We start from the raw sequence: 15,600 nt of genomic DNA, 5'->3' as shown, positions 1-15,600 counted from the left end.
GTCCATCTGTCTGGCATCTTTAAGTGAAGTCCCTCCACTGCAACTATAGCTCTAGCCGCAAGCCTGGAGATTGGAGAATCCACCTTTGGACCCTGGGTCCCGCGCTTGACCACGTCAGGGGGAAAAGGATAACGTGTATCCTTAATACGTTTGGAGAAAACGCTTATCTGGTAAGCGTGGTGTTCCTGGACTGCTTCTCTGAAGTCAGCGTGGCCAGAAAAATACTCAATATACGTTTGAGCTACTGAAATGGGACTTCTCCTGCTGTGAAGCTGACTCCTCCGCTGGGGGAGCTGAGGGAGAAAGATCCAACATTCCATTGATGGACGCTATAGGATCATTCCTTATGGCGTCACCATCCGGTGTATCCGGATTGAAAGCGTTGTCAGGATCAAAGTCCTGATGAGCTACGTCTGCCTCATCATACAGAGAGCCTCCTGGGACCCCCCCCCCCGGAGCACCGATTTTATTCCCAATGAGGGTGGCCAGGGAGCAATGATCCAGATTGCCCATGGCCTGTCCGGACTGCAAGTCTCTATCCCATTGCAACTCCATCCCTGTCCTTGGACAGGGTTGACAGGTGGTTCCTTTGGCCACGTCTAGTAGAGACCCCGGCTGACCAAGTGCTCCAGGGGAGTATTGCACACAATGGGGTTCAGTGCCGTGGAACAGTATCACATGCAGTAAAAACAGCATCGAAAGCCTGTGTTGCTTATATGCTGCTGCCGACTAGCCATCTAGGACATAGAGCCAAGAATGGCGACCGTACAATGCAATGTATAACATACAAGCATAAAGTACAAATGAACACTGCAGCACATGCAATACAAGCAGCATAGAAAGCCTGTGCCTTGGCACCCCTGCTTTTCTGCTGCTGTAGACTAGCCATCTAGGGGAATATAGCCCAGAATATCGACCATACAGTGCAATGTATAGCATACAAGCATAAGTACAAATGAACACTGCAACCCCTGCAATACAAGCAGCATAGAAAAAACCTGTGCCTCAGCACCCCTGCTTTTCTGCTGCTGTAGCCTAGTCATTCTAGGCGAAAATAGCCCAGACTAGCGACCGTACAGTGCAGTGTATAGCATACAAGCATAAATACACATGAACACTTCAGTACATGCAATACAAGCAGCATAGAAAGCCCGTGCCTTAGCACCCCTGCTTTCCTGCTGCTGATGTGTCGCCATCTAAGAGGGCATATAGCCAAAAATAGCGACCTATGCAGTGTAAGCATAAAAATACAAATGGACAACTGCGGTATTTAGTGGGGTCAGCACTTCAGGTGCCGCTTACCGCCCGCCTATAAGCGGGTGTGTGGTCGCCCTAGTCCTGTGCCTGGTTGCCCAGAGTCCGATCTCTCAGCTCGGACTGCAGGAATGGCTGCCGGCGTCCTTCCCCAGCTCGTGTGAGTAGGGGCGGGCCGTGGGCGTGCCCCCAAGTCAGAGCGGGAAACCGGCGTCCCACAGTGTCCAGTGAGAGGGCTGGAGCATGTAAATAAGGCTCCAGCCCTCGGCGCTGCTGATTGTACAGCGTCTCTCCCCTACCCTGATTGACAGGGTGGGGGCGGGAACGAAGCGGAGCTAGGCCGCAAAAGCCGGGGACTGGATTTATAAGCGCCGCCGCCGTAAAAGCGCGGTCGGCGCTAAGTCCCCGGCGCACTACAAGTCCCAGCTGCGCCGCCGCTCCCGGAGCGTCCGGCGCGGTAGTTCCCCATACATAAAGTCACTCAGCTAGGCTGCAGTGACTGTAACCCTTTACTGTCCCCGGCGCACTAGCACACCCAGCAAGTCTGGAGTGTGCTGTGCCTGTGTGTACGGGGACACAGAGTACCTGAATGGTGCAGGGCCATGTCCCTGAACGGTACCCAGCTCCGTATCCAGCAGGTTCAATGGGTCTGTGGATGGAGCCCGGCCTCAGGGCTTTGGGGCCGGTAAGATCCCACTTCCTCAGAGCCCCTCAGGGGGATGTGGAAGGAAAACAGCATGTGGGCTCCAGCCGCCGTACCAGCAATAGGTACCTCAACCTTACAAACCACAAGCGGGGTGAGAAGGGAGCATGCTGGGGGCCCTATATGGGCCCTCTTTTCTTCCATCCGATATAGTCAGCAGCTACTGCTGACTAAACAGTGGAGCTATGCGTGGATGTCTGACCTCCTTCGCACAAAGCAGAAAACTGGTGAGCCAGTGATCCCACTGGGGGTGTATAGCCAGAAGGGGAGGGGCCTTACACTTTTTAGTGTAATGCTTTGTGTGGCCTCCGGAGGCAGTAGCTATACACCCAATCGTCTGGGTCTCCCAATGGAGCGCCGAAGAAAATATTGGAATATACAATGAAAAATGCTACTTGCTAATTTGAACATGTGAATAATGAATTGCATACCTGCCATGAATATTAGGAAAAAGGAGATATTTAGCAATCGCATTGATCAATGTAACTGAGCCCCAAGGCCTCGTCAAGGCATATCTCTATATTGGGGTCCCTAGCTCTGTGACCCTAACTGTGTGTCATCTCATTGCAATTAAAAACTGCTATGGGTGGAGAGGGGTAACTAAGGACTTTCTTATATAGGAGATGGAAAAAACATGGCCGAAAGGGGCGGAGCTGTGTTCACATTCAGAAAAAAAACTACATATAACTGAATAGGATAACTGAAGTGAGCACTAATATACATATATATGAGTGCAAGCCAAAAATTTGTGCTCACTTCAGTTATCCTATTCAGTTATATGTAGTTTTTTTCTGAATGTGAACACAGCTCCGCCCCTTTCGGCCATGTTTTTTCCATCTCCTATATAAGAAAGTCCTTAGTTACCCCTCTCCACCCATAGCAGTTTTTAATTGCAATGAGATGACACACAGTTAGGGTCACAGAGCTAGGGACCCCAATATAGAGATATGCCTTGACGAGGCCTTGGGGCTCAGTTACATTGATCAATGAGATTGCTAAATATCTCCTTTTTCCTAATATTCATGGCAGGTATGCAATTCATTATTCACATGTTCAAATTAGCAAGTAGCATTTTTCATTGTATATTCCAATATTTTTCCATATGCTTGAGGCATTATACCATTATCTAAGTTTGATGTGCAGCCTTATTCTTATATAGTATGTATTTTTTGGCTTGCACTCATATATATGTATATTAGTGCTCACTTCAGTTATCCTATTCAGTTATATGTAGTTTTTTTCTGAATGTGAACACAGCTCCGCCCCTTTCGGCCATGTTTTTTCCATCTCCTATATAAGAAAGTCCTTAGTTACCCCTCTCCACCCATAGCAGTTTTTAATTGCAATGAGATGACACACAGTTAGGGTCACAGAGCTAGGGACCCCAATATAGAGATATGCCTTGACGAGGCCTTGGGGCTCAGTTACATTGATCAATGCGATTGCTAAATATCTCCTTTTTCCTAATATTCATGGCAGGTATGCAATTCATTATTTACATGTTCAAATTAGCAAGTAGCATTTTTCATTGTATATTCCAATATTTTTCCATATGCTTGAGGCATTATACCATTATCTAAGTTTGATGTGCAGCCTTATTCTTATATAGTATGTATTTTTTGGCTTGCACTCATATATATGTATATTAGTGCTCACTTCAGTTATCCTATTCAGTTATATGTAGTTTTTTTCTGAATGTGAACACAGCTCCGCCCCTTTCGGCCATGTTTTTTCCATCTCCTATATAAGAAAGTCCTTAGTTACCCCTCTCCACCCATAGCAGTTTTTAATTGCAATGAGATGACACACAGTTAGGGTCACAGAGCTAGGGACCCCAATATAGAGATATGCCTTGACGAGGCCTTGGGGCTCAGTTACATTGATCAATGCGATTGCTAAATATCTCCTTTTTCCTAATATTCATGGCAGGTATGCAATTCATTATTCACATGTTCAAATTAGCAAGTAGCATTTTTCATTGTATATTCCAATATTTTTCCATATGCTTGAGGCATTATACCATTATCTAAGTTTGATGTGCAGCCTTATTCTTATATAGTATGTATTTTTTGGCTTGCACTCATATATATGTATATTAGTGCTCACTTCAGTTATCCTATTCATTCACCAAGAGCTCTGTCTGTCAGTGGCATCCTTCAGGGATGAGCCATCTGCAACAGACACAACGGACCTAGCAGCTATTCTGGAGACTGGAGGATCCACCTTGGGAGAGTGAGCCCAACCTTTAACGACTTCAGATGGAAAGGGGTAACGCGTGTCAGTGTGACGTTTAGCAAAGCGCTTGTCCGGGACCGCTCTGGGCTTCTGGACAGCATCCCTGAAGTTAGAGTGATCAAAAAACGTATTGCGCGTACGTTTGGGGAACCGAAACTGGCGTTTCTCCTGCTGAGACGCCGACTCCTCTACAGGAGGAGGCGGAGGTGAGAGATCCAACACCTGGTTGATGGACGAGATAAGATCATTTACTAAGGCGTCCCCCTCAGGTGTATCAAGGTTAAGGGCGAAGTCAGGGTCAGAGCCCTGAGCTCCCACGTCCGCCTCGTCTTCCTGAGAGTCCTTAAGCTGGGATCCCGAGCAGCGTGAGGAAGTCGAAGGAAGAGTCCCAGCGAGACAGCTTAGCCGGTCTGGGACTGCGGTCCGGGCAGGAGTCCTCCGCCTGAGACCTAGGGGCCAACCTGGGAGCGCGCTGCGGCGCGGACCGAGAGGGGCCTGGAGGAGACAAGCTAACAGGGGCCGGGGCCTGTGGAACGTCCGGTCTGGACTGCAATGCCTCAAGGAGTTTAGAAGACCATTTGTCCATAGACAGTGCAATGGATTGGGAAAGTGACAGAGAGTTTCTCAGCAAAAGAGGCCAACACCGGTGACTCTGTCCCTGCAGCCTGCTCAGGGGGAGCAGGGGGATGTACATGAGCCGAGGGGCCCACCAGTGCCCGAGGCTCCGGCTGAGCAAGCGAGGCAGGAGTCGAGCATTGCTCACAGTGAGGGTAGGTGGAACCCGCAGGTAACATAGCCCCACAAGAGGTACAGGCCGCGAAAAAAAACCTGTGCCTTAGTAGCTTTGCTCCTTGTGGACGACATGCTGTTGTCTCCTAGGAGAGTGACCACTGAGGGTATATGGGAAAAGGGTATACAGCCTGACCGAACAGATATATATATATATCTATATCTATTCCGGCACCCTAGGGGGACCAGCACCGGGTGACCGGTGTGGCTTACCGACTGCTAACGAGCGGAGTGTGTCCTCCAGATTCCCTGTCGTGGATCCCCCGGAGCTGCAGAGATGCTTCACTGAGAAGCATCCACCGGCAGAATGCCAGAAAATGGCCGCCGGAGCTCTCAGGGGAGGAGTGGGGCCGAGGGCGGCGCCAGCAAAGAGCGGGAATCTGGGGTCCCCCACAGTGGTCAGTGAGGGGGGAGGAAGACATGCAGGATGCTCCAGCCCTCACATCCGACGTCATGTCGGTAATCCCGCCCTTACCCCTGACAGGCAGGCCCGGGATTTTCGCGACTAGGCCGCGGTGAAGCCGGGGACTAAATTTGAGGCCGCGCCCGACAAGCAGGCACGGTCGGCGCGGAAGTCCACCGGCCTCCTCAATTTCACAACTACCGCGGCTTCCGGGAAGAAGGTGCGCTCCCTGCACAGTCCCCTATGGGGACACAGAGTACCTTTAAGTTGCAGGGCCCGATCCCTGAGGTTGAAGAGGCAGGTTCCACCAGGGGCTGCGGATGGAGCACGGTCCCAGCAAATGGATGACCGCTCTGGATCCCACTTCTCCCAGAGCCGCATAAGGGATGGTGAAGGAGACGGCATGTGGCTCCAGCCTCTGTACCCGCAATGGGTACCTCAACCTTAACAACACCGCCGACATAGTGGGGTGAGAAGGGAACATGCCGGGGGCCCCGTGGGGGCCCTCTTTTCTTCCAACCGACATAACTAAGTATGAGAATGCATGAGTGGATGTGTGCCTCCTTCCACACAAAGCATAAAACTGGAGGAGCCCGTGGTCCACGGGGAGGGTGTATAGGCAGAGGGGAGGGGTTACAGTTTTTAAAGTGTAATACTTTGTGTGGCCTCCGGAGGCAGAGGCTATACACCCAATTGTCTGGGTCTCCCAATGGAGCGACAAAGAAATACGGTAATAATATATATATTAAGTGTAATAATTGTCTTAAATCCTTGGTAACTAAAGGGTAAATAAATAAATAAATAAATTCATGCGATGATTCAGGAGCTTTAGATCGCTAGGTCTAATACTTACCCTTAAGTCCCCAGTGCCTGGAAAATACTCTCCATATTTATGAAAAGAAACAGTCATGACTCTGTCAGTGGTATAAAAGGCTTCCTCCACACCATCGCCATGATGAATATCAATATCAATATACAGTACCCGCTGATGATATCTGGAACAGGTAAAATATAACATTAAAATGTCTACACTCACTATTAAAAATATGTAAAAAAAAATGCTTTATTATACAGCATACATACTTTAACAGTTCCAAAATGGCAAGGACAATGTCATTCACGTAACAAAATCCTGAGGCTTCAGACTTCTTGGCGTGATGGAGGCCACCTGCCCAGTTTACAGCAATGTCTGTTTGCTGCTTGTTTAATTTTACAGAACTTGCTGTCAAGGTAAAACAAAAATGTATCAGTCCTGTAAAGCACCAAGTGTTCGAGAAATCTTCATTGAAATAAATGCCAGTAAATCAAGGTGAGCTGCTCAGGGGACTCTTCTCACATACCACCCCAATACCATTAAGAACGCTAATTTCTATCAAGTTCATGATAGTCATTATTACATAGTTACTAGGGTTGAAAAAAGACCTAGGTCCATCTAGTTCAACCTTCTTCCACCAGTTCTACATTTGGTCACAAAGTCATTTATAACCAACAATGTTGTGTGTACTGAGGAAATCATCCAGCCCTTTTTTAAAAGCTGTTCTAGTATCTGCCATTACTACCTCTTGTGGTAGGGAATTCCACTGTCTGACTGCTCGAACTGTAAAGAACACTTTCCTATTTAGCTGTCGAAAATCGCTTTTCTTCCACTCGCAGTGAATGCCCCCTGGTCCTTAGTACTGTCTTCGGAAGAAATAAGTCATGTGCCAGTCCTTTATATTGACCACACATGTATTTATACATATAAATGAGATCATATCACATTAAGAAAAGTTCCTTTAGTGAAGTCTTGTACATACAAAGTATGTTTGGGGTGGGAGGGCATGCTTTAACTTAAAGCAGTTTGCGATTACATGCAGTAGTCAGAGCTCCATCATCCTCCGGACTGGCTACGTCATCTTTTCAGACCTGGAAATCTCAAGAATGCACATGACATCTTTCCCTCCTGGATATCTGGATGGAGCCAAGGAGAGTACAAGCTGCCTTCATTGCACATGTTGTTCAGGGGTGGGGGACATCCCACACAGGCGCAAGATTTTTAGTACAGAAGAGATGTGAACGGGTAGAAGGACATCAGTGACTACAACATGTGAGACCAGACTGTTCTGGATGAAGGGACACCCCTTCCCAGACTAGTCAGAGTGATTTGAATAAGCTGGACACTAATACTACTTGTGTTTGTAATCACACAAAGCATTGCCTGGATATTCAGGAGGATGAATGGAATGCAGGATTAGCATTCTAAGCGGTAATGGGCTGGTTTGTAGGGCTTCGGGAACTAGATAGAAAGTTGATAAGTTAAGCCATATCAATAGCTTTGGTGGTAACTTTTTGAACACTGGTGGTCATCCACTGGGACACCCAATGATCCAGAGAATGGAACTCTGGAGACGACCTGACTGGAAATGAGGTTGAGCATGCATATTTTTACTCCATTCAATTATTACAAGACATCTGGATATAGCCTAGCGTTGTACTTTATAGCTTAAAAAGAATCTGTCGCCAGGTTTTCCCTATGTAAAGTTCTGCCACACCTGTATGCCCTTCAAAAAAAAAAAAAAACTGTATGTAAGTCACCAAGTCAAATTTGTAACATAAAAAAACCCTTTTATTATACTCATCTGCGGAGTGGTCTGATCCAATGGGTGTTGCTGGTCTTGATCCAGCGCTGTCCTTCCCCGCTTCGTGTGGATGTCGTGTCCTACGTCATCTATACAGTGTTTTCCACTGCGCTCCTGCACGCGCGCACACACTTTTCTCTGCCATGCTGAGGGCAAAGCAAAGTACTTTAATGCGCATGCGTGGGGAAATGCCAAAAAGCACTACGCATGCGCACTACAATCCTTTGCTCTGCCTTTGGGAGGGCAGAGAGAAGCGCGAGGAAACAAGTTAGAAGACAATGTTAACAGGATGCGTCATCCACACGAAGTAGGGAAGGAAGGAGGACACAAAACGGCATGGGGACTTTATATAAAATTCTTGAATGCTTTATATAAGGGCATAAAAGGTGATGGCTGTACTTTACATGGGAAAAATACGGTCACATGTTCTCTGTGTGTAAATCGGTCACAGCAAATGTCTATTTATGCTGCCCTCTGTTAGGGCAGTTCTCTTGGGGAAGAAAGCCCCCAAAAACCACTTACCTACAGATCCCCCTGCTGATAACTGGCAGAACTCAAACAACCCATCAAACACCGGACAATCCTCCCCAACGTTAACTGTAGAGAAAAGAAAAAGTAAACATTGATTACTTTGAGTAGATGAGCAATGCACTTTATTGACAGGGCTTAAGATGGGCACTTACACCTCTGCATCTGCTTGCTGTACTCGGACATGTTGTCTGGCCTGATAGAGCGTAGGAATTTGATGTAATCATCACTGTGATATTTTGTCATCTCTTCTGCATTGGCTTTGTGTGGTCTCTGATAAAGCAGACAAGAAGATTAGCAGCTTATTGCCTAGAGTTTTAAAGTGGTCTAAGATCTAATATTCTATTTTACGTATTTCTTCCAGTCACAGTATATCAAGGTCTTGTAAAAAAGCACATGCTCTAAAGTGACCGATCACACCGAGTGGTCAAGTCCGACACACGGATATTCACACTGCCCCTGCTTTTTATCATTATGTGTGGGCTTATATCAGTCTCTGCCAAATGATCACTGTAAGCAGAAGCACAGCAATCGCATCAATAGCGTTTGACAAGTTAATTTTGACAAAATAATCAAAAACTAAATTTTTTTTAGACTTAATATTTTGATTATTGGACAAAAAAGAGAATTTTGTTTACTTACCGTAAACTCTTTTTTTATAGTTCCGACATGGGAGACCCAGACCATGGGTGTATAGCTACTGCCTCCGGAGGACACACAAAGTACTACACTCAAAACGTGTAGCTCCTCCCTCAGGGCTATATACACCCCCTGGATGACAATCTAACCAGTTCAGTGCAAAAGCTGAAGGAGGACATCCACCCATAAGTAGAGATAGAGTAAAACTCGGAAAACCCGGAACCTCTGTCTACAACAACAGCCGGTGAAACACACGGAACAAGAACTGCCAACAGGCAACAGGGAGGGTGCTGGGTCTCCCATGTCGGAACTATAAGAAAAAGAATTTACGGTAAGTAAACAAAATTCTCTTTTTCTTCATCGTTCCTTATGGGAGACCCAGACCATGGGACGTCTCAAAGCAGTCCATGGGTGGGAAATAAACAGAAACTGAGAAGTAGGCAAAACCTAACTTCACAAATGGGCGACAGCCGCCTGAAAGATGCGTCTGCCCAAGCTCGCATCTGCCGAAGCATGAGCATGCACTTGGTAGTGCTTCGAAAAGGTGTGCAGACTAGACCAAGTGGCAGCCTGACAAACCTGCTGAGCCGTAGCCTGGTGCCTGAAAGCCCAGGAGGCACCGACAGCTTTGGTCGAGTGCGCCTTGATCCCCGGCGGTGGAGGCACCCGAGAACACTGGTAGGCATCAGAGATGGCCGACCTAATCCTACGAGCTAGGGTCGGTTTAGAAGCCAAGAGACCCTTGCGCTGACCCGTGGTTAGCACAAAAAGTGAGGTGCACCGCCTAAAAGCGGCGGTGCGTGACACATAGATTCGGAGCGCCCGCACCAAATCCAAGGTATGCAACGCCTTCTCAAAGCGATGCACAGGGGCCGGACAAAGGGAAGGCAATGAAATGTCCTGGTTAAGGTGGAAAGAAGACACCACCTTAGGGAGAAAATCCGGAGTCGGACGGAGAACCACCTTGTCTTGGTGAAACACCAAGAAAGGTGACTCCGAAGAGAGCGCAGCCAAATCAGAGACTCTCCGGAGAGAAGTTATGGCTACAAGAAAAACCACTTTCTGTGAAAGTCTAAACAAGGGAACCTCTCCAAGAGGCTCAAAGGGGGGTTTCTGTAAGGCCGTGAGGACCAGATTAAGATCCCAGGGGTCCAAAGGCCGCCGGTAAGGAGTAATGATGTGAGATGCGCCCTGCATGAAGGTGCGCACCTGAGCCAGTCGGGCGATACGCCGCTGGAATAATACCGACAGAGCCGACACCTGTCCCTTGAGGGAATTGAGGGATAGTCCTACCTGCAGACCGGACTATAGAAAGGACAGGATGGTCGGCAAAGAGAACGGCCAAGGAGCATGGCCGGAAGAGCGACACCAGGACAGGAAAATCTTCCAAGTCCTGTGGTAAATCTTGGCTGAGGAAGACTTCCGAGCCCGAGTCATAGTGGAGATGACCTCAGAAGGAATGCCTGAAGCCGTCAGGATCCAGGACTCAAGAGCCACGCCGTCAATCTGAGAGCCGCAGAATTCTGGCGGATAAACAGACCTTGAGAGAGAAGGTCTGGGCGGTCCAGGAGATGCCACGGCATTTCTACGGACAGACGGAGCAGATCTGGGTACCAAGCTCGCCTGGGCCAGTCCGGAGCAATGATTATGACCCGACGGCCCTCCATTCTGATCTTGCGCAGAACCCTGGGCAAGAGAGCTAGAGGGGAAAACACGTAGGCCAGACTGAACTGGGACCAATCTTGAACCAGCGCGTCCGCTGCGAAGGCCTGAGGATCGTGGGAGCGAGCCACGTAAACCGGGACCTTGTTGTTGTGCCGGGATGCCATTAGATCCACTACCGGGGTGCCCCACTTGCGGCAGATTGACCGGAACACTGCCGGATGCAGGGCCCACTCGCCGCTGTCCACGGTTTGACGGCTGAGATAATCGGCCTCCCAGTTTTCTACGCCTGGGATGTGGACTGCGGATATGGTGGACTTGGAGTCCTCCGTCCACTGAAGGATTCGTTGAACCTCCAACATAGTCAGGCGGCTGCGAGTCCCGCCCTGGTGATTGATGTAGGCAACCGCTGTCGCGTTGTCCGACTGGACTCGAATGTGCTTGCCCGCCAACAGGTGGTGAAAAGCTACGAGAGCTAGAAGAACAGCCCTGATTTCCAGCACATTGATCGAGAGGGCTGATTCGGACGGAGTCCAAGTGCCCTGTGCTCGGTGGTGGAGAAACACTGCTCCCCAGCCGGAGAGGCTGGCATCCGTGGTGAGGATCACCCAGGACGGAGTCAGGAAGGAGCGTCCCTGTGACAGAGAGAGGGGTCGAAGCCACCACTGAAGAGAGCTCCTGGTCTGCGGCGACAGAGCCACTAGCCTGTGCAAGGAAGAGGTCCGCTTGTCCCAACAGCGGAGAATGTCCAGCTGCAGGGGACGCAGATGGAACTGGGCAAAGGGAACCGCTTCCATTGACGCCACCATCTGACCCAGCACCTGCATGAGGTGCCTGATGGAATGACGGCGGGGCTGCAACAGAGAGCGCACCGCCAGATGAAGGGACTGCTGTTTGACTAAGGGCAGCCTCACAAGTGCCGGCAGAGTCTCGAATTGCATCCCTAGGTACGTAAGTTCCTGGGTCGGGGTCAGAGTGGACTTGGGCAGATTGACAAGCCACCCGAATTGAACAAGCGTGGCGAGAGTGAGCGAGACACTCCGCTGGCAGTCTGCACTGGATGAGGCCTTGACAAGAAGGTCGTCCAGGTAAGGAATCACTGCCAACCCCTGGAGATGCAGGACCGCAACCACTGCTGCCATGACCTTGGTGAAAACACGAGGGGCCGTGGCTAACCCGAAGGGGAGAGCCACGAATTGGAAATGTTCCTCTCCGATTGCAAAGCGTAGACAACGCTGGTGTGAGACCGCAATAGGCACATGCAGATAGGCATCTCTGATGTCAATGGATGCTAGAAAATCTCCTTGGGTCATTGAGGCAATGACCGATCTCAGAGATTCCATGCGAAAGCGCCGCACCTGAACATGCTTGTTGAGAAGCTTGAGATCCAGGATGGGCCGGAAGGAACCGTCCTTCTTGGGGACCAGGAAGAGGTTTGAGTAGAAACCTCTGAACCATTCCCGGGCGGGAACCGGTACGATTACTCCGTTGGCCTGCAAGGATGCCACGGCCTGAGAGAAGGCGGCGGCCTTGGAGCAGGGGGGAGCGGACAGAAAAAGAAGGGAATTTTGTTACTTACCGTAAATTCCTTTTCTTCTAGCTCTTATTGGGAGACCCAGACGATTGGGTGTATAGCACTGCCTCCGGAGGCCACACAAAGCAATTACACTAAAAAGTGTAAGGCCCCTCCCCTTCTGGCTATACACCCCCAGTGGGATCACTGGCTCACCAGTTTTAGTGCAAAAGCAAGAAGGAGGAAAGCCAATAACTGGTTTAAACAAATTCACTCCGAGTAACATCGGAGAACTGAAAACCGTTCAACATGAACAACATGTGTACCCGCAAACAAACCAAAAATCCCGAAGGACAACAGGGCGGGTGCTGGGTCTCCCAATAGGAGCTAGAAGAAAAGGAATTTACGGTAAGTAACAAAATTCCCTTCTTCTTCGGCGCTCTATTGGGAGACCCAGACGATTGGGACGTCCAAAAGCTGTACCTGGGTGGGTAAAGAAATACCTCATGTTAGAGCTGCAAAGACAGCCCTCCCCTACGGGGAGGCAACTGCCGCCTGCAGGACTCTTCTACCTAGGCTGGCGTCCGCCGAAGCATAGGTATGCACCTGATAATGTTTGGTGAAAGTGTGCAGACTCGACCAGGTAGCTGCCTGGCACACCTGTTGAGCCGTAGCCTGGTGTCGCAATGCCCAGGACGCACCCACGGCTCTGGTAGAATGGGCCTTCAGCCCTGATGGAACCGGAAGCCCCGCAGAACGGTAGGCTTCAAGAATTGGTTCTTTGATCCATCGAGCCAGGGTGGCCTTAGAAGCCTGCGACCCTTTGCGCTTACCAGCGACAAGGACAAAGAGTGCATCCGAACGGCGCAGGGGCGCTGTGCGGGAAATGTAGATTCTGAGTGCTCTCACCAGATCTAACAAATGTAAATCCTTCTCATACCGATGAACTGCATGAGGACAAAACGAAGGCAAAGAGATATCCTGATTAAGATGAAAAGAGGATACCACCTTCGGGAGAAACTCCTGAATGGGGCGCAGCACTACCTTGTCCTGGTGGAAGACCAGGAAGGGAGCCTTGGAAGACAGCGCTGCTAGCTCAGACACTCTCCGAAGAGATGTGATCGCTACCAGAAAAACCACTTTCTGTGATAGTCTAGAAAGTGAAACCTCCTTCAGAGGCTCGAAGGGCGGCTTCTGGAGGGCAACTAGTACCCTGTTCAGATCCCATGGATCTAACGGCCGCTTGTACGGGGGAACGATATGGCAAACCCCCTGTAGGAACGTGCGCACCTTAGAAAGTCGTGCTAGACGCTCGCCGAGACTTGTCCTTTAAGGGAGCCGAGCGACAAACCTTTTTCTAACCCAGATTGCAGGAAAGAAAGAAGGGTAGGTAATGCAAATGGCCAGGGAGACACTCCCTGAGCAGAGCACCAGGATAAGAATATCCTCCACGTTCTGTGGTAGATCTTAGCAGACGTGGGCTTCCTAGCCTGTCTCATGGTGGCAACGACCCCTTGGGATAAGCCTGAAGACGCTAGGATCCAGGACTCAATGGCCACGCAGTCAGGTTGAGGGCCGCAGAATTCCGATGGAAAAACGGCCCTTGGGACAGCAAGTCTGGTCGGACTGGTAGTGCCCACGGTTGGCCGACCGTGAGATGCCACAGATCCGGATACCACGCCCTCCTCGGCCAGTCTGGAGCGACGAGTATGACGCGGCTGCAGCCGGATCTGATCTTGCGTAGCACTCTGGGCAAGAGTGCCAGAGGTGGAAACACATAAGGGAGCCGGAACTGCGACCAATCTTGCACTAGGGCGTCTGCTGCTAGAGCTCTTTGATCGCGAGACCGTGCCATGAAGGTTGGGACCTTGTTGTTGTGCCGGGACGCCATTAGGTCGACGTCCGGCCTTCCCCATCGGCGACAGATTTCCTGAAACACGTCCGGGTGAAGGGACCATTCCCCTGCGTCCATGCCCTGGCGACTGAGGAAGTCTGCTTCCCAGTTTTCTACGCCGGGGATGTGAACTGCGGATATGGTGGAGGCCGTGGCTTCCACCCACATCATAATGCGCCGGACTTCCTGGAAGGCTTGCCGACTGCGAGTCCCCCCTTGGTGATTGATGTATGCCACCGCTGTGGAGTTGTCCGATTGAATTCGGATCTGCTTCCCTTCCAGCCACTGCTGGAAGGCTAGTAGGGCAAGAAACACTGCTCTGATTTCCAGAACATTGATCTGAAGGCTGGACTCCTGCTGAGTCCACGTACCCTGAGCCCTGTGGTGGAGAAACACTGCTCCCCACCCTGACAGACTCGCGTCTGTCGTGACCACCGCCCAGGACGGTGGTAGGAAGGATCTTCCCTGTGATAATGAGGTGGAAAGGAGCCACCACTGCAGAGAGTCCTTGGCCGTCTGGGAAAGGGAGACTTTCCTGTCCAGAGATGTCGACTTCCCGTCCCATTGGCGGAGAATGTCCCATTGAAGTGGACGCAGATGAAACTGCGCAAACGGAACCGCTTCTATTGCCGCCACCATCTTCCCGAGGAAGTGCATGAGGCGTCTTAAGGAGTGCGACTGACTTTGAAGGAGAGCCTGCACCCCAGTCTGTAGAGACCGCTGCTTGTCCAGCGGAAGCTTCACTATCGCTGAGAGAGTATGAAACTCCATGCCAAGATACGTTAGTGATTGGGTCGGTGACAGATTTGACTTTGGGAAGTTGATGATCCACCCGAACGCCTGGAGAGTCTCCAGTGCAAAATTCAGGCTGAGTTGGCATGCCTCCTGAGAGGGTGCCTTGACCAGTAGATCGTCCAAGTAAGGGATCACAGAGTGTCCGTGAGAGTGCAAGACTGCTACCACTGCTGCCATGATCTTGGTGAACACCCGAGGGGCTGTCGCCAGACCAAATGGCAGAGCCACGAACTGAAGATGGTCGTCTCCTATCACGAAGCGCAGAAAGCGTTGGTGCTCCGTAGCAATCGGCACGTGGAGATAAGCATCTTTGATGTCTATTGATGCTAGGAAATCTCCTTGGGACATTGAGGCAATGACTGAGCGGAGGGATTCCATCCGGAACCGCCTGGCGTTCACATGCTTGTTGAGCAGTTTTAGGTCCAGAACAGGACGGAAGGAGCCGTCCTTTTTTGGAACCACAAAGAGATTGGAGTAAAATCCTCGCCCCCGTTCCTGAGGGGGGACAGGGATCACGACTCCTTCTGCTCTTAGAGAGTCCACCGCCTGCAGCAGGGCATCTGCTCG

The 15,600-nt window shown here is 50.2% G+C and overlaps 1 protein-coding gene across 1 annotated transcript in view; it reads right to left on the bottom strand.

Moving 5' to 3' along the window:
* The window catches only part of HDAC1 (histone deacetylase 1), a 146,885-nt gene that overhangs the window by 93,161 nt on the left and 38,124 nt on the right, over window positions 1-15,600 (bottom strand). Inside the window, exons 3-6 of the mRNA XM_075336155.1 lie at window positions 8,686-8,803; window positions 8,525-8,599; window positions 6,468-6,606; window positions 6,238-6,379 (exon numbers count right to left, since the gene is read on the bottom strand). Of these exons, the coding sequence (XP_075192270.1) occupies window positions 6,238-6,379; window positions 6,468-6,606; window positions 8,525-8,599; window positions 8,686-8,803 (474 nt within the window). The remainder of the gene's footprint in view (window positions 1-6,237; window positions 6,380-6,467; window positions 6,607-8,524; window positions 8,600-8,685; window positions 8,804-15,600) is intronic.

The sequence above is a fragment of the Anomaloglossus baeobatrachus genome, chromosome 2 (assembly GCF_048569485.1).
Source record: "Anomaloglossus baeobatrachus isolate aAnoBae1 chromosome 2, aAnoBae1.hap1, whole genome shotgun sequence".
Lineage (NCBI taxonomy): Eukaryota > Metazoa > Chordata > Amphibia > Anura > Aromobatidae > Anomaloglossus > Anomaloglossus baeobatrachus.
This window is presented reverse-complemented; position numbering and strand designations above follow the sequence as displayed.